At 37.9% G+C, this 20,597-nt stretch overlaps 1 protein-coding gene across 1 annotated transcript in view; it reads right to left on the reverse strand.

Annotated features, from left to right (window-relative positions):
* MEGF10 (multiple EGF like domains 10) overlaps window positions 1-20,597 on the reverse strand; it is a 122,212-nt gene that overhangs the window by 84,574 nt on the left and 17,041 nt on the right. The window contains exon 4 of the mRNA XM_082620437.1: window positions 142-234. Coding sequence (XP_082476563.1) covers window positions 142-234 — 93 coding nt within the window. The remainder of the gene's footprint in view (window positions 1-141; window positions 235-20,597) is intronic.

Here is a 20,597-nt window from a genome sequence, read left to right on the forward strand (position 1 = left end):
AGTATTCGTGAGTTGGATTGGGAATCTACACAATGTTCTGCATTGGGATGAAGAGGGAAATCTGTGGCTCATGTAATACGCAGACAAGAGGCCCATACAGCAAAAACATCCAGAGACAGACAACAGCAGGTGGAAACTTACCACTGGAGCAGTTGGTCCCACCCCAGCCAGGCTCACACTGACAGGTGTTTGGAGCAATGCAGCGACCATGGACACATTTATCAGCACAATGGGCTGTCAGAGAGAAAAATCAATCAAATAAGGAAAGTTGGCACAAGAAAAAAACCCCAACAACACAGCTGTTTCACATCTCAGTCTCAAGTATCACTTAAAAACAACATGCATGCTTGATAATTTTCTTCAATCCATTCCTCAGCCCTCTTACAGTCCTCTGTGTAACCAAACAATTCCCCTTCTTATTTTGATACCTCCAAATAAATTCCTTCATTTCTACTATATAATTCTACTTCATGCTAAATTAGCAAAGAAGTTTCAAGGAAAATTGCCTAATCCACTTTTTTAAAAAAATTATTAGTGACTACCAAATATATCCTCTTTGTTTCAGGAGAAGCGTATATGGATGCACAAACAAACCACAAAGCAAGATCTCAGGACTCCAGGGCGACAAGAGTAGCCTGAAAGGTATTCCCTTTACATGACACCTTCACTAGAAACAATAGTCAAATTTCTTTGTGCACATGTTATTCACAACCATGACACAGCAGACTTAGATGCCCTTTTTCTGTTGAGGAGAATTTTCGAAAAATGTCACCCAGGTCTTTAGGAAATAGTAAATCTCAATTCCTCTTTTGTTAGTGAATATCACTGGTGTGACCCATCCCATGAAAATAAGGGGTATCATTGCAAACATGAGTGGATGAGTAGTCTGATGATTTCCAAAGGAAAGCTCAGTGGGTGGATAGAAAGGGATCAGAAATATGCTGTGTTGAACATCAGCATTATCCTCAACATTGGTGCCACTCAGGTTGGTTAAATCTTCTTTAAAATACCTGGATATATGAGTAATTCTGAGAACAACTTGGAAGAGTTTGGATTTCAGATGTTCTAGAATTTCATTTAAGGATGGGATAAGGTATCCTATGCTTTAGAGGTAAGTTTTATTAATTCATGTCTTATTACAAAAGTAAAACAGGTCTACTGTCCAAACATAAAATACCAATAAGCAAAATAAACCTCTCTTTTAAGGAAAAAAAAGAGAATCATAATATTTTTCAATTTGCCTTCCCACTTAATGAGAAAAAAATCTTTCTATGTCATTAAGTATTCTTTTGTGTGATTTATATACTGTGTGTAAGTCTATATTGTGTTTATATACTTATATATGTTGTATATATATATGTATATATAGTATAGGATATACGTATGTAATATAAACATATTGCTGCACCAAAAGTGATAATCACTTCTAAGGTTTTTATCAAAAAGATTTAGACATGAAGAGATATAAATGAAAGGCATTTTAGATGAAGAGAAAGCAAAAGCAAGCAGTAGAAAGAAAAGCAAATGGAAACAAGAAGATCTGTTTGGGTGCAGTTTGGAGCAATAGCTTTGGAAAGAGAGAGACACTTTGAAAACCAAACTAAGGTGTCAGGACTTTATTCTGAGAATTAGCTGGGAATGTTCTAATGAAAGATATAAATTTGTTATAAGAAAGAAACTATCAGGTAGGTCACCTGCTGAGGACACTGCAACAAAATGAAGTGACCAAAATTTCAGGAAATATACATTTATGTCCTATTACTAGAATAATTCTTTACCATCCAGGCAATTTGGTGAGGGGTATCAGGCCAGATGAGCTAGAGATTTTGACACTAGAGTTCCAAGGAGATTCTTAGCAACCTCATAATACTTGATACAATTACGTATTTAATTATAATGAGAAGCAAAATCTGCCTGTAACATATGAACACACTGCCCTACAACATGTTGACTTCTGCTGCCAGGTTAAGTCGACATGTGCTAATCTCAGGGTTCAGTGCCTCCAGCCATTTCTATGCACGTTTGATATTGCAGATGGGTCATTCATTCAAAAGTTCATAGCTCTGTACTGTTATTTCTTAAAATTTAGCTATACATGTGTAAGCCAGCAAAATACCATAACTAGAGTATGCAAGGTTCAACTAAATGCCAAAAAAGGCCCAGTTCTAATTGTGTAGGGCATGTTCTGGACCCTATATCACACTGTTTTGTGGTAGCCAGGACACCCCCATCTTACAGAGAGTGCTGGCACCCATTGTAAATATGTAAATTTGACCGTGCTTGGTCTAACTTGTCTTGTGTACTGATGGCATCTATGCTTGCAACATACTGTTAGTGATCAGCCTTCAGACATCAAATTCCCAATTCATCCTGTGCCAAGATACTAAAACTATTTAAAACTCTGTTTGTATATTTTGAGAAGTTTTAAAACTCAGATACTAGATCTCTTTAATATGAAACCAGAGTTTTCTGATAGTGTGCATCTAAAAGAAAACACAGAAATTGGATATGATGGTTGATGAAAAGAAGTATCATTCATATCCTCAAATTTCAAATTTTTGTGTTTATTTAAAATACTCTTGTTGGTCTCACCCATTAATTTTACACTAAGAAAATGTTATAAATGTTAACTTATAAGGTATATCTATATTAATAAAACACTACTTTGTCTTTATATCTTAGGCATCTACACATAATTTCATTTGACAGAAAAATCAGTTCCACTATTTGAAACTTGGAAAATCTCTGGGTTCCCAGGACACTGGATTGGATGACAGCAACCTGGGGTTTCCTATCTACAAAGAGCGGGTGGCCAGGAGAGGAAGGTTTTGGGGGGTGTTCCATGGAAAGGTCTCAATTTGCTCCTCCCCTTTTTTCTGTCTCCTTTCATTTTCTCACTCCTTATCTTCCTTTTCACCTTCTTTTACTACACATCTTTCTCTCCCCTAAACTACTTCCTTGATATGCACAGTCACCACATAGAATGCAGATTAAACTGTGGTTTTAGTTGTAGTTGTGTTGGCTCTTAGCCCCTGAGTAACCCCCAAAGATTTCCACTGTACCCACCTGAATCAACCAGAAAGAAAGGTAAGACAGAGCAAACAGGTCTAGAACCTTTCCTCCAATATCAAGATGGCCTTTAATAAAATGGGTAAAGAAATGCATGATAAGCTAAATCTTCTGGGTCCCAGAAGATTAGGAATCAGAATTGCTTATGCTTGGATACCAGTTGATTGGTTTTTGTTACTCTTGTTTTGTTGATTACAAAAAAGGATATTAAGTGAATTTCTATATGTAAAAATCAAAGGAGATCTGCTTCAAAATGCTTTGAGATTGCTGAATAATCATATGAATACTCTCATGTTTGATTCCTGATGATATGAACTTTGTGTTTTATGAAATAAACACCAAGAAGTCCAGTCAACTGTAATAGATGGAAAAAAATCCTATCATGGTCATTTAAAAATCTAGATTATTTCTATGAAAACCTTGAAATAATAACATTTGGCTAAAGTCTGAAGCAAAACGTAAATAGATAGCAGAAAACAAATTAGTCTGTAAGTTAATTAGGAATTGGAAGGGGCAATCTGCTTTCCTAATGATTTTTTTTCTTAATTAAAGCTAGAGTCAAAGGAATCAACTTGAAGCATTGAAGCCTAAAGTCAAATAATGATCTAAGTAATAGAAAATATTATTGGTACGGATTCTCAAAGGAAAGAACACAAAATTCTCCTGCCGTGGTGCAGAATCTCCACATGACATTAGACTGTCACACAAGTGCCATCTCTGTTCCATGCCCTATCCCACAGCTTGGGACTCTCCACATTTAGCAGCAGCTCTCACCAAGCACCCACAAGACCAGTGGGAGCAAAGAGAGACAACAGAGGAGAAGAGAGCAAGCTAGAAAACTCTGTGTTCTCTGATGTCTCAGCTCTCCAAATTGCAGTAACACTAATCATGGCATATGTGGTGACAAACACAGAGCCTGCCTCTAGGAAACTGACTGAGCTAGATCCCTACCCTAGCTTCATCTTTCCTCTTTTAGCCTCAAATGCCACCTACTCTGGGTGCTGAGTTTTATGACTAACAAACTCCATGTGAGAACCCAAGGTGGGTTAAAGACATGAATTTGTCATATAGAAAATTCCAAAGTCAGCTGGAAACGAGAAAGGGAACAGAGGTCTCCTGTAGCAAATGTTCAATAGCTTAGATTTCAAGGACAAGCACAAAAGAACTATCCTAAGTATGGCCTTCTCATCCATGGAAACTGTCATTTTATTCCCTATCCTATTCTTATTTTTAAAAGGGCAATTAAAACAAGGAAAATGCTAGCAAAGACAATCTATCCAATATGATTCTTTTTCACATCTCTCTTTAAGAAAATCATTAATATCACATTCTGAGTTTTCAGTAATCTTTTATAGAGACCAGATGTAAGCTGAATATGTGGACCATACTTGGTACACCGCTGCAGACACATCAAGTTGCAAGGAGCAGCCAAGGCATCTTCTCCCTCAAGAACTGGGGGGCAAGAGACACTGATGAGAAGAACATGCTACATCTATGAATTGAAAGCTGTGGACAGCCTGTCTGCCTGATGGACAGGTGAGGACTGACCCGATGACCGTGGAATCTTCTCTAATTAGGCTCCTATTTCAGCCTTAGCTCCTAAATCCATTTAAATCCCATTACCAGTGACATGGATCTCATTCCTTTCACTTGTAAATATTTGCCTTTAGTACTGAGAGCTACTAACTATACTCAATAGTTTTCTCTTCTGCCATATACATTTCCCTTTGCATTTACACCTAGAGTATGGCAGAAAGGTGAAAGTAAGAGTGGGCAGACTAAAGACTCCTTTAAACCAATTGTATCTCTAAACACGGTACCTACCTGTGTCCTAGAGGATATATTATAATCAATGCATTTAAGTTAATTTGAAAAATGTTTCCATGATCAAAGTATCTCTTGAAAATAACTGTCCAATAGAAACACACACCTTCCACCTAATCCATCTTTCCCCAGAAGTGTCTTTTCATGGCTCACGGGCCCAGCCATTCTGCGGCATGCGGGATCCTCCCGGACCAGGACACGAACCCGCGTCCCCAGCATCGGCAGGCGGACTCTCAACCACTGCGCCACCAGGGAAGCCCCCCAGAAGTGTCTTTTATCTTGATGTCATGAATAAAGAGCATAAGCGACAAATCTTATTTTTGCTCATTTTTTTATTCGGAGTTGCTACAGAGGAACATAGATTTTTAGAGTTAAAGGTGCCTTTACTGAACGTCATTTCCGCATTTTTCAGGCAAGAAAATGGGGACTGGGGAAATGGAATAATTTTCCCAATATTTGCAGCTGGCATTAGAGGCAGAAGTAGGAGTGAACCCAGGTGCCTGAATCCCAGTGGACCAAAACTTCTGATGAGTTTTGATGGCAGTGGGAAGGCAGGAGGGAAAAGGATGGTAGTAGCTGTGCTAGGTCAGATATTAGGGCAGGTGTACTGGACAACTGCCAGTTGGGAGTTAGAAGATTCAAATGAGGAAGAGAAAGAAAACAGAAAGTTGACTCCTAAATAAACTTTACCCACTACATACTTTTGTTTGAGGCCAATTACATGCAAAGTCTTTACAAAAATCTAATTGCTACTACAGTATTCACTACAGACAGGAATCATTTTGTTTTCATATTTGCAGACATTACATTGTAGCCTACCTTATTGTGTTTGTTTATAAAAAGGAAGAGAATTCCCTTTTCCTTCAATTTAATATTTACTGAGGTAGCAGGCACATTACTAGACACTACTATGGATACAAAGATGGCAGACCGGGAACTCTTAGTCTGCAGAAGAGGTCAAATATAGGCTCCACAAAACCTAACTGCAGAGCAGAATGCAGATGTAATATTATGAACAAATTATGAACAAATACTCTGAACCATATTCAACAATTCCATTTATATGAAAAGTCTAAATAGGCAAAACTATAGAGACAGAAAGTGTATTAGTGGTTGTCTAGGGCTGGGAGGGACTGAGGGTGAATGTGGGGTGATGGCTAATGGATACAGGGTTTTATTGAGGAAATAAAAATACTACAAAGTTGATTGTGTGCTTATTGTACAACTCTGTAAATATGCTTTAAAAACCCCACTGAGGGCCTCCCTGGTGGCGCAGTGGTTGAGAGTCCGCCTGCCGATGCAGGGGATACGGGTTCGTGCCCCAGTCTGGGAGGATCCCATATGCCGCGGAGCGGCTGGGCCCGTGAGCCATGGCCGCTGGGCCTGCGCATCCGGAGCCTGTGCTCCGCAACGGGAGAGGCCACAACAGTGAGAGGCCCGCATACCGCAAAAAGAAAAAAAAAAAAAAAAACCCCACTGAATTATACACATTAAATAGTTGAATTGTATGGTATGTGAATTACATCTCAAAAAGTCATCATAAAAATACTGTGGCAGCTGAGGAAAGGGAGCAATTGATTCCAACTAGAGTGAGATCAAGGAGGGTGTCAGGAAAGAGAGAACATCTGAGCTGAGGAAGTAGACACCTTTGTAATAAAGCTGCAGGAAAGATGTGCCAAAAGCAGCTGCCTCATACTCCATCCTCTTTTCATCCCTTCCCCAAGGTTACAAAACCCATTGCATAGGGTCAGGGGCTCTCACCCCACAGCCACCAGTGGTCCATATATGTGACGTGCATAGATTGCTGATCAGTCATGGAGAGTGAGAAAACACTGGAAGTCTAGAAAGTTGCACTTGGTAAATGTATTTTTAAAAATCCATATCTAAAATTCCTTTCCTTCCATTCTTGATGGAGCTTTCATGGATGTGAAGGACAAGTACAAAGAGTGATTACCAGCAGTGTCTTTGGCAGACATCTCTAACTGTACACCTAGTCTAGTCTTCCTTCCACCTTTATTAACAGAATGCCACATTCACCAGGGACAGTGGTGTGACCAGCAAGAAACCACATTTCCATCCCTCTTTCTGGATTGATGTGTCCATGTGGAAACAGTATAGGGGGAGATATCAATGGTAAGAGCAATCCCCCATCTCTTTCTTCTTCCTGATGCCAGGTGTGTAGACAAAAAGGCTGAATCTGCAGATCTGAGGGAAGGGCCCAGGGAATCATGGAACACTTTGCTCTGAATTTCTTGCATGGATGAATAAATGCCATAACCCACTCACTTCCAGACTTTTCATTACATAAAAATTAAAAATTCCTCTATATATGTTTCTATTTTTCAGATATCTACTTATCACAGCCAAACATGATTCCTAACATACACTGCCCCTTTGGAAGATCTTTCTGGTGAGTCAGTTTCTAAATTGAAATATATATATATATATATAAAATAGCAGAAAATAATTATCTCAAAAAATGTCCAAAAAGCACTTGGCAAAATCCGACATCCATTCCTGAAAAAAATTCTCTTGACCCCCTAGATTAGGAACAAGACAAGGATGTCTACTCTTACAATTTCTAGTCAGCATTGTACTGAAGGTTCTAGCAAGGTAATAATGCAAGAAAAAAGAAGTAAAAGACATCCAAATTGGGTAGGAAGAAGTAAAATTGTCTTTATTTATAGATTATTGAAATATATGTATATATGTATAGAAAGTCTGATGGAAATCTACAAAAAAAGCTACTAAAATAATGAGAGTTTAACAAGTTTGCAGATAAAAACCCATATAAAAAACTTAATTATACCTCTATATACTGGCAAGAAACAATCAGCAATTGAAATTTTAAAAGCCATTTATAATAACACCAAAAATATGAAAAACTTAGCGATAAATTTGACTACAGATGTGAAAGACCTATACACTAAGAACTAGCAACATTGCTTTGAGAAATTAAAGAATTAAACAAAACCATCAATGAAAGTGACCCATTTGACATTTACAGAACACTCCACCCAACAACAGCAGAATATATGGGATATTCTAAATAGAGAGAGAGTGATATTATTTATGAATCAGATGACTCACTATTGTTATGATCAATTTTCTCCCACATAGATCGACAGATTCAATGCAATACCAGTCCAAATCCCAGCAGTTTCTTTGGTAGAAATTGACAACCAGATTTTAAAATTCATATGTAAATACAAAGTACCTACAATAGCCAAAATAACTTTGAAAAAGATAAAGGCTAATACTACTTGATTTAAAGACTTAAAAACTACAGTAATCAGGATAGTGTGATATTGATGTAAATATAGACAAATAGATCAATGGAATGGAATAGAGAGTCCAGAAATAAATCCAAACATGTATAGACAATTATACTTTGATAGAGGCACAAAGGCAATTCAGTGAAGAAAGAACAGTCTTTTCAACAATGCTGGAAACTTTGGATATCCATAGGCAAATAAATAACTATAGATATATAATTTTGTACCATATACAAATATTAACTCAAAATGAATCATAAACCTAAACATAAAACCTAAAAGTATACAACCTCTAGAAAAAAACATAGGAGAAAACCTTTGTGACCTTGAACTGGGCAAAGAGTTCTTAGATATGCCACCAAAAAATACAACTTGCAAAAGAACAAATTAATAAATTTATCCATCAAAATTAAAAACTTCTGCTCTTCAAAAAATACCATTAAGAGAATGAAAAGATAAGTCACAGAATGGAAGAAATATTTATTAAAAAATTAGCTGATAAAGAACTTGTATTCAGAATATACAAAAATACTAAATAAGATAAACAGCTCAATTACAAATAAATAAATAGGCAAAAGATTTGTACACTTCACCAAAGAAGATGTACTAATGGCACATAAGCTCATGAAAAGATGCTCAATATCATTAGTCACTAGAACAGTATGAATTAAACTTCAATAAGAAAATATTACATATCTATTCAAATGACTGAAATTAAAGACTGACTGTACCAAGTATTGGCAAGGATTAGAGGAATTGGAACTCTCATACATTGCTAGTGGACGACTACTGTGGAAAATTTTGTCAGTTTCTTAAATTGTTTATGGACATTTGGATTACTTCCAGTGTTGGGCTATTACAAATAAAGCATCTCTAAACACTATGTACAAGTACAAAATGATTCAGCTATCCCACTCCTAGGTATTGCCCAAAAGAAATAAAAGCATAAGTTCATATGAAGACTTGTACACAAGTTCTCAGAGCAGCTTTATTTGTAGTTGCCAAAATCTGGAAATAATACAAGTGTCCATAAACAGATGAAAGAATAAATAAGTTATGGTATATCTATACAACAGAATACTACTCAGCCATAAAAAGGAATGAATCAATGATACACATGACAATATGGATGAATCCAAAAGTGATTATGCTGAGTGAAAGAGACCAGACATAAAAGAGAACACACTGTGATTCCATTTGTATAAAGCTCTAGCAAGTGTAAACTAACCTGAAGTTACTGAAAGCAGATCAGTGGTTACCAGGGAGTGAGGGATGCAGGTAGGAATGGCTGGGAGGAATTACAAAGGGATGTAAGCAAATATCTGTATGTGATTAACAAGTTCACTATCATGATTGACATGATGATTTCATTGTTGTAGACATATGTCAGTACCTATCAAATTGTATACTTAAATCTGTGCAGTATATTTTATGTCAATTTTACCTCAGTAAAGTTATCTTAAAAAAAGAAAGGTAGACTGTGAGAACTTCCACCAAGGGTCAGAGACCTCTCTATATACAAATAAGACATACTAAAAAAAATCTGAGCTAACATTAAAACACTGAACACACTTTGCAATTTCAGTAAGAGTCTGGTCATTGGTGGGTGGGCTCTCCAAATGTTTATGAAGATATTGGCTTTAGAGCCTCCCAAGACATTTACTTGGGGAAATGCTAATACTACAAACTCACAATGCAAAGCTCTACAATTAGCTTTTCCTCTACAAAATAAATGACATACACAGGAAAAAAAATGTTTGTGTTGAAATTGACTATTGTAATGGATTCCACACAAGGGATTGTAATACCAACTGTGGAGCACATAATCCTATTCATTTATTTAAAAATGGAAAGAGTTTTCAGCTTAATTCCACACATACACAGGCATTATCTATTCTGGCCTCAGCTCCCACATTGTGTCTCTTCAAGTTAAATCAGATTTAAGTAACGTTAGTAACATGATCCTAATAGACCACAGTTTCAAAAAGTTAAGGAGTGCTGAAATAAACTCTAGTTTTCCTAAGCACAAATTCCTAACAACTCAGCCTACAACTGGTCTGTTGATACGACTGCAAACTGATTCAATTTGAGAAGGATTTCAAAATCATCAGCAGACAGTTTAGAGAATAAACCAGAAGGAAGGTACCTTCATTTGCGACAAATTATTTCCCTCCTGGTCCTGTCATGTTTATGTCTACTAGGAAAGCATGGCAATTCTACGGGAAGTGCCATACCAGGCTCTTCTGGTTTTTGACTGACATTCCTCTTGGCCCGACCACTCTCTATGGAGCCATGGAATTCTTTGACAAATATTCTTTCCCACAGCATGTTTTGTACCACATGGCATTTCCTCGTCTGCCCTATTTCACCTTGCTGATACTTGTTTCTAGACACTTTGCTTCTAGCTATCCAGTACGTCTGAATCACATGTTAATAATAAAAGCCAGTCCTAGGGAAAGTGAAGAGGGCAGTGACGGTCATAGTTACCACTTTTCCAATTCAGTATACTTGCCCCTCCTCCCTCCTAGGTGGTGGTCCCTGGACATTTCCTTTTAGACTCTGGTGCCCTAATGTTCTTTCTGCTCTCCTTCCCTGTCTACGCTAGCTTGAGAATAAACAGAGTTCTCATACCCAAGAATCAACAGCTAGTTATAACAGCTAAGGGGTTATTTCCTTCATCAGGGACATTTGCATTGCAGTATGAAAGCCTTAAACCAAATGTATAAATTAAGTGGCAGAATTTCTTCAGAAAGGGGAGGATCAAACGTCTAAGAGAAAGCTGGCAGCAGAAACTTTGTTACTAGAATGCCTCATAAAAACCAGGGAACACAAACTCAAATGCCTGCAGGAGCCAGTGGGGATCAATGAGAAGAGTAAGTAGGTCAGGTAAGGTCTGGGAAACTCAGAGAGCATGTGCTCATCTAAAAAGGGCAGCTCCAGGGTGTCAAAGGTACAAACTTCCAGTTATAAAATAAATAAGTCATGGGAATGTAATGTACAGGATGTTGACTATAGTTAATAATCCTGTATTGCATATATGAAAGTTGCTAAGAGAATAGATCATGAAAGTCCTCATCACAAGAAAAAAATATTTCATAACTATGTATGGTGACAAGCGTTAACTAGACTTATTGTGGTGACCATTTCACAGTATATACAAATCATTATGCATTACTGAATCATTATGCAGTACTCCTGAAACTAATGTAATATTATGTCAATTACACCTTAATTTAAAATAAATAAATAAAAGGGTAGGCTCCCCTTCAGTATCTCCAGCCTATTGCCACATAAGAATGTCAAGCCAGTGTTACCAATATGCTGATTTTTCTGTGGAAGATGAAAGTCCTAGGTTTTATGTTAAAAGTTCTTTAAATGTAACTACTACATAGACCAAACAAAACATGATTATGTATCAAATCATCCAGCCTGCTAGTTTGCCACCTCCAGCAAAGACTATTGGCCTGCTTTATAAAAAATAAGTGAAGGTCCTGAAATGTTCAGAATAAAAAGCTTTTAAGTTCTTTGACAGATCACATTTTACACATAACTGTCCTTTTCTCTTAATTTTAGTATTTAGCCCCGTAACCGCTGCCAATCATTTATACAGCTATTTTGAATTTAATATCAAGATCTGCTTCATATGCTTTGACTCATTGGCATCACTTCTGGTAAACATCTGTTTGCCATGAAATAGCTGTTACTAATAGCTCAATACTTGGAGGAGAGGCCCAGCCAATGCTGTACCAATTGATGTAGATAGTAAACAGGTACATCATCTATGCAATGATGAAGGGAAGGAAGTGCCTGCTATATTCTGTCATGACTCAACTGAATATTTCCCTTTTTTCAGTTGTTAAAATAGACATCATTGTCCTTAGAAGAAATTACAGAGTGACACAGCCAACATGCCTGACATATCTATCACGGTATCCCTCCTCGAGAACAATAATTCAGCACTCACCCATAGATAAAAGTGCTTTTGTGGGAGCTATGAAATCCAGCACCATACACTAAGGGACACAGAAGCAGCCTCACCCACCTGTGCATCAGGTAATAGGCATACAGATCTCAGTCCCAGCTGTGGACACTGAGTGGCCTGTGAACTGTCTCCAGTCCATCTTGGCCATGGCCCAGAAGCCCCTGGAGAACAATGTCTTAGACAATCACCCATGGATGAGAGAGCCTTTGTAGAAGTACAGGTTTCCAGCAGAGAAGCTCCAGCACATCACTGGAGCAAAAAAATACAAATTTGTACACACTGGAGAAGGTAAGAGGAACAGTCAGACTTTATACACTTTACCCCTCCTACCAAGGCAGCATAGCTCGTGCCGAGAGAGCCTTTCTCGGCCTGTGATTTCTCATGTGGGGGAAAGCTAGTGCATGTGAGTGAGTGAACAGCTTCCCCAGCTGTGTAGGACTTTGCCAAAGAGGCTTGTTTCTCCCTCTCCACATCCACAGTATGGAGTCGTGAGCTGCATGACTGGGGGGAGGGAAGAGTCTGGGAGAGAAACAGATAGAAATCTCAGAGGGCATTAAAGGAATGTGGATCCTACTACCTGTGTCACACCCATGAGCCCACCCATGAGCCAGAGGGGATGTCTAGCCTGTGGATACCCCCAACTGGCCCGTGGGCATTCCCAGTGCTCAGTGTACCTCACCCAACACCACTCCTACTTTTTGTCCAGCTTTCTGTGCATGCTCCCAACAGTGGTGAGAATGAGTTTTGGCAAATTGCTACTGAACACATGAAGAAAGCTGGTCCCAATCTGCAGAACAGGGAGAGACCACCAACTTGAGTTTTAGTTCTGCCCTTGGGAAGGCAAAAGGCAGGCTGTTAGTACCCAGCCTGGTGCATTGCAGGATGTAGAGAAGGCTTACAAGTTTGAGAATTCTCATACAAGAGGGAGCAAGAAGCACGGAGCAGGCATATCAATAGAAGGTCTGAAAAAGCCTCAGAATCCCTAGCAGAGCTGACAGAAGATATTTTATCTGCCAAAGTCAGTCAGTAAAGACTGAGAAGGTGACTGCTACTGAAAATGTGAAAACAGAAACGAAAGAATTCAAGGAACATTAAATATCAAGGAAACGACACCACCAAAGGAGCACAATAATCCTCCAGTAACCAACATCAAAGACATGGAGATCTGCTATTTACACAATAAAGCATTCAAAATAGCTTTTTTAAAAAGGAATTTCAATAAGCTACAAGAAAATGCAGAAGGACAATTCAATAAGATCAGGAATGTAATACACAAACAATACAAGAAGTTTAACAAAGAGATAGAAATCATAAAAAAGAACCAAACAAATTCTGGATCTGAAGAATATAATGAATGAAATGAAAAATGCCATAAAGAGCATCAACAGAAGAATTTATCAAACAGAAAAAAGAATCTGTGAAGAGGAAGACAGATATTTTAATATTATCCTGTCAGAGGAGAACAAAGAAAAAAAGAATAAAAAAGAGTGAAGAAAGCATATATAAACTATGGGGTACCATAAAGGAAGTCAACAGCAAGTCATGAAAGAAAAGAGAGGGAAAAGGAGGCAGAAAGCTTATTTAAATAAATAATGGCTGAGAACTTCCCAAATGTGGGAGACATTTGGATATTTAAGTACATGACCCTCATAAGTCACCAAACAAATTTAACTTAAAGAGATCTTCTCTAAGACACATTATAATAAGGCTGTCAAAAATTGAAGACAGAGAGAATCTTAAAAGCAGCAGGAGAAAAGAAGCTTGTGACTTACAAGGGAGCCTCATAAAAATATGGGCAGATTTCTCAGCAGAAACCTTAGAAGCCTGGAGATAATGGAATGATGTATTTAAAGTTTCGAAAGACAACAACTGCCAAGCAAGAACACTCTATCCAGTGAAGTTGCCCTTCAAAATGCAGGAGAAATAAAAACTCTTCCAGACAAACAAAAGCTGAGGGACTTCATCACCACCATAACTGCCTTTAAGAAATGCTAAAAGGAGTTATTCAAGCTGAAATAAAAAGATGCTAATTAACATAAAAATATGAAAATATACAACATGCTGGTAAAGGTAAGTATATAGTCAAATTTAGAATATTCTGATATGAACAGAATGTCAACAAGATATACACACTCCCTTGTTTATTGCAGCATTATTCACATTAGCTAAGATATGAAAACAAGCCAAATGCCCACCAATAGATGAATGGATACAAAAGATGTGTGCAATGAAAAGATGTTCAACATTGCAAATTATTAGAGAAATGCAAACCAAAACTACAATGAGGTATCATCTCACACTGGTCAGAATGGCCATGATCAAAAAGTCTACAAATAATAAATGCTGCAGAGGGTGTGGAGAAAAGGGAACCCTCCTACACTGTTAGTCGGAAACAGTGTAGCCACTATGGAAAACAGTATGGAGGTTCCTTAAAAAACTAAAAATAGAGTTACCATATGATCTACTAATCTCACTCCTGGACATATATCTAGAAAAGATGAAAACTCTAAATCAAAAAGATACATGCAACCCAATGTTCACATCAGCACTATTTACAATAGCCAAGACATGGAAGCAACCTAAATGTCCATTGACAGATGAATGGATAAAGAAGATGTGGAATATATATACAATAGAATATTACTCAGTCATAAAAAAGAATGAAATAATGCCATTTGCGGCAACACAGATGGAGCTAGAGATGATCATACTAAGTGAAGTAAGTCAGACAGAGACAAATATTATATAATATCACTTATATGTACAAATCAACTTGGGGGGACTAGGGGACTTTAACACCCCACTCACATCAATGGAAAGAACATCCAGACAGAAAATCAATAAGAAGACAGTGGCCTTAATGGCATACTAGGCTAGTTGGACTTAATAGATAGCTACAGGACATTCCACCCCAAAAGAGCAGAATACACATTCTCTCAAGGGCACATGGAACATTCTCCAGGATAGATCACATGCTAGGTCACAAAACAAGTCTCAACAAATTTAGAACAGAAATTATATCAAGCACCTTTTCCAACCACAGCATAAATGAAACTAGAAATAAATTACAAGAAGAAAAATGGGAAAAAACACAAGTACATGGACATGATACAACATGCTACTAAAGAAAACAATGGATCAATGAAGAAATCAAAGACAAAATCAGAAAATACCTTGAGACTAATGAAAATAAAAACACAACTTTCCAAAATCTATGGGACACAGCAACAGCAGTTCTAAGAGGGAAGTTTATAGCAATACAGGTCTACCTCAAGAAATAAGAACAATCTCAAATAAACAACCTAACTAAGGAATTAGAAAAAGAAGAACAAACAAAGCCCAAAGTTAGCAGAAGAAATGAAATAATAAAGATCAGAGCAGAAATACATAAAATAGTCCCCAAAATAATAGAAAAAAGTCAATGAAGCCAAGAGCTGTTTTTTTTGAAAAGATTAAAAAATTTGATAAGCCTTTAGTCAGCCTCATTAAAAGAGAGAGACAGAGAGGACCCAAATAAATAAAATAAAAAATGAAAAAGGAGAAATTACAACTGATACCACAGAAATGCAAACAATCATAAGAGAATACTACAAACAGTTATATGTCAACTAATTGGACAACCTAGAAGAAATGGAAACATTCCTAGAAATATACAGTCTTCCAAGACTGAATCAAGAAGTAGATAATCTGAGCAGACCAATTAGTAGCAGTGAATTTGAATCAGTAACCAAAAAACTTCCAACAAACAAAAGTCCAGGACTGGACAGTTTCACATGAAAACATTACCAAAAATATAAAGAAGAGTTAATACCCATCCTTCTCAAACTATGCTAAAACTCCCAAACTCATTCTATGAGGCCATCATTACCCTGATGCCAAAACCAGACAAAGACACTACAAAAAAAAAAAAATTACAGGCCAATATCTCTGATAAATAGAAATACAAACATCATCAACAAAATACTAGCAAACTGAATTCAACAATATATAAAAGGATCACACACCAACAGGTACATGAAAAGGTGCTTGTCGTCACCAATCATCAGAAAAATGCAAATCAAAACCACAATGAGATATCACCTCACCTCACACCTGTTAGAATGGCAATCATCAAAAACAAGAGATAACAATTGTTGGTGAGGATATAGAGAAAAGGCAACCTTTGTGCACTGTTAGTGGGAATGAAAATTGATATAGCCACTATGGAAAACAGTATGGAGGCTACTCAAAAGATCAAAAATTGAACTACCATATGATTCTGCAATCCTATTTCTGGGTACATATCCAAAGGAAATAAAATCAGTGTCTCAAAGGGATATCTGCACTCCCCTGTTTATTGCAGCAGCATTCATAATAGCCAAGATATGAAAATAATCCAAATGTCCTTTGGCTGATGAGTAGATAAAGAAAATGTGAGATCATATATATATATACACACATACATACACATACACACACACATATTCAATGAACTATTATTCATCCATAAAAAAGAAGGAAATCCTGCCACTTGTGACAACATGGATGGCTGTGAAGGCATTATTCTAAGTAAAATAAGTCAGACAGAGAAAGACAAATACTGTATGATATCACTTATATGTGGAATCTGAAAAAGCTGAACTAATAGAAACAGAGAGTAGACGGGTGGTTGCCAGGGCTGGGCGTCAGGGGGTGGGGGTGAGGGAAATGGGGAGATGTTTATCCAAGGGCACAAACTTCCAGTTGTACGATGAATAAGTTCTTGGGATCTAATGTACAGCAGGGTGACTACAGATAACAATATTGTATTATATATCAATACTTGAAAGCTGTTAAGAGAGTAAATTTTAAATATTCTCACCACAGAAAAAGAAGTGGCAATTATGTAAGATGAAGGAGGTGTTAACTAACCCTATTATGGTAATCATTTTGCAACATGTAAGTCTATCAACTCATCACATTGTATACCTTAAACTTACGCAATGTTATATGTCAATAATATCTCCATAAAGCTGGAAAAAAAACAAGAAAATAAAGATCCAAAGAGTCTCTGATAAAGTTAAACATTTATAATTATCAGCCTAAGGTTATATAAAAGCAAACCAAATGCCTTACAGCATTGTTTCCCAAATAAGCAGACTCTGGAGACTATTTGTTCCATCATGTTCTTAGAAGAAATAGAAAAGAGGGGTGGAGAGGTAGGGAATTTTATGGCCAAATAAGTTTGAGACATGCTTTTACTCCAATTATTCCCAAAGTCTTCAATAAAAATTTACATGTCAAATATAAATTTTTGAGAAAGGGGATCCAGCACGAGGTATTTCCCAATTTTACTGGATAATGCAACAGTGAATTCTTCAGGAAGAGTACTCACTAGCTCACACTTGGGGCACACAGCTACAGATAATACCCAGGGTCCAAGTTTCTGGAGACCCATTCTCCTCCCTGGATCAACAGATGGATTTCATTTGAGGTAGCACATTTCTTTTTCTGTCCCTCGATTACATGCTGAGTTCAATAAGTTAACTCAGTTGTTTTTAAAGCTTAAACCTCAGTTTGGGTGACATATCTTTAGACTTGTCATACAGCTTTTGCCCCTCCAATGAGCCCAGCTGGCCAGGGAGGTCCACCTTCAGATCATGCTGCCTTCTGTGACCTAACTAAGAAGACTGCTTTTCTATATGATAGTTCTCTTGGAGCTCTAGATGATTTCCTTTAAATCTTTTTAAGAATTATTCATCAAGAAAAAAACTACATCTGGAACTTGGGATATTACTGTAGCTTAAGAAAAGAACAGTGCCCATGGAGCATTGCCTGTATCTGTGCATCAGTCTCCCTCTCCTCTTAGTATCTGTCTGTGTGGTTGGAGGGATGTACTAGGTTTACCACTGGATTACCTGTAAAAGTGCTATCCCAGACTAAAAAATGCAAGTTCTGTCATCACCTGGTCTTGTTAATGTTTTGTGGTTGGTCACTTAGATCAAAGTGTAATTTTTCAGTTACTTTTAGTTTTCTCTAACAATATTTGAACCACAGTGCAATAAAAAATTGCTTCTCAGTTCTGAGTTTTTACATTAGCTATTATCTATCCCTGTAAGGAGACTTCATACATTATTAGGACTGTAAAAATTCTACCTGTCCTACACAGACTGAAATTGCAGAAACTCATTTTCTACAGAGAAGGTAAAGCTTTCTATTGTTTCCCTTTGGCCCTGTCTCCATGGGACTCTAAAGTCAGGCTTCCTTAAGGAAAAAACAGGCAGCAGACAAGATTTCCATCTGTTTAGATGGAGGCTATCTTGAATTCATAGTGGTTTTAATTATCATTATTAAATTCATGATTTCTATCTATAAAACCCTAAGTAGTGAGCAAGCATTTATAATCAATAAAGCAAAAAAAGGTTCCCTGCATTGATTATCAGATTTCCAGTCTTCACTACTAGCAGACACCAATGACCAAAACCAGAAAACATAAGTTAGATTCCAATAGATGTGTGGGAAAATTGGAATTTCTGCTGGTGCAGTATGTTGACAAAGAATCCTTCCCAGTATTTACTGGTACATTCCTCTGAACCAAGTCGGGGTCCATGGCAACAGAATACAGGGTCCCTATGGAAACATGAAAAAATCCACTGCCAGTGGCAGAAAGGGCATCATGGGTAGGTGTACTCAGGAATACCATCTGATTTTGCTGTCAGTTCAGGGTTTCTCTGGATAGCTTAACAGGATTGTCTCACTTTTATCTATACTCAAAAGGGTCTGCTTAAAAGAACCTACACACTAAGGCTGTTTGGAAATATTTGACAAGATCACAACTTTATTACTAAACAAGCTTGTGAGTGTGAGACTCAAACAAATCTAGAGCAGAAGGCTCTGATTGCCTTCAACTTCAGAGGTGCCCCTCCTCCCCTAAATTCTCACCATGCTCCCCAGAATCCCCCAGAGAAGCCCAGCTCACCCCAAAACAGCCCTCTACCAAAGACTGAATCTTCACAACCCCAAAAAACAAGGCTGCACTCTAGCTCTTCTCATCCTGAAAAATCTGAGTCCAAGACTTTTCAGCAGCAAAAGACCAAAATAACATGAAGCCTGGATAAAGAATTAAAGGTGTCCCTCCATCATCTCCAGGTGGGGGAAACAAGTACCTGCAGGGCAGCTCTTCCCAAAAGCCTTGACCATTTGGCCAGTTCCTCAAGCCTGTGATCCCCCTCCATCGGACCCTCCGATGGCTGACACTGAGGCAAAATGTGGCCATTGAAAATCTTTTTCCGTTCCCTAAACAAAATTGCCTACAATTTATCCTGAGTTAGCTTGCTAAATATTCCAGCTCACAAAGAAGAAATGCATTCTGCCTGGAGACAAGAGCAGGAATAGTACATATAACTTCCCAGTTAAATGGAGAAGTTAGGTATAACAGGAGCCTATGACCAGGTGCATGATTCAGGAATCTCAACTGATATCTCCATGACTCAAGAGGTCCAAAATGTCACAGGATGCCAGACAGAGTCTAATACAGGGATTGCAAATGTGGGGCACTCAGGCCACCCAATGACCATGACAGAAATCATTAATGAGTCACTCTGTTTTCTCTCTTAGCACAGACATGGCCTCAAAATCCTTCCAAACACAATGTTCTAGGTAGCCGCTTCTAAGAAATGTAACCCTCTCTCCCCAAAGGGAAGCTCTTTGTTAATTCCAGTCTAATACAACATAATATTCCAATATAAAAGGAAGAAATAGGTGGAAATGTATGAGTTATGTGGCAAATAGCCTAACTGCGTCCCTAATGTGCCCCCTGTGTGGCATTTCAGTCTTCTGGAAGGAAAATAGTCCTGGGCAAGTGAGCTGCAGATGTCTTTAAGCCCTTAACCCAAAACTTGGGTTTAAAACCCATTGCTTATTGAAACATGGCATTCAAACAAGAGTAAAGTTCATCAGCAGGAATTATTTTTTATATAAACACTGACCAGAGTTCTAGCCAGTTCAGTTTTTTCACAAAAGTGGCCAAGTTAAAAATCAGCTGTGAATATTCATTCAGTGCTATGGTAATCAATTGTCACACTCCTCTCTACTAAACACAGGAAATCATATACAGTCCAGTGTGCGGGAGTGAAGCCTTCTTATTTACAGTTCCAAAGTTCTCTTAATGATTGCCAAAGACAGCCAGGGCATATCCATGGGAACTGATCCTCTACCACCAGAGCTGGCCTACAAGGCAATAGGGTGGTGACCCAGGCCCCAAACCTCTTCCTGAGTCTTCCCTGTAAGCCACATTGCCCAGAATGCCCCCATTACAGCTTTAATTTGAAGTTAGCATTTGACCTCCACAATCTAACAAAAACAGGGTAACAGAGTCAAGTCCACCACAAAGGAAACATTCATCACAACAGTCCTTTCCTCTGCAGCAGCATCCAGCAGCAGAAGACTGGGCATCTGGGCAAAAGGATGGGAGCTGCACCAGAGAAGGG

The sequence above is a fragment of the Mesoplodon mirus genome (genome assembly GCF_964341445.2).
Source record: "Mesoplodon mirus genome assembly, chromosome: 5".
Taxonomy (NCBI): domain Eukaryota; kingdom Metazoa; phylum Chordata; class Mammalia; order Artiodactyla; family Ziphiidae; genus Mesoplodon; species Mesoplodon mirus.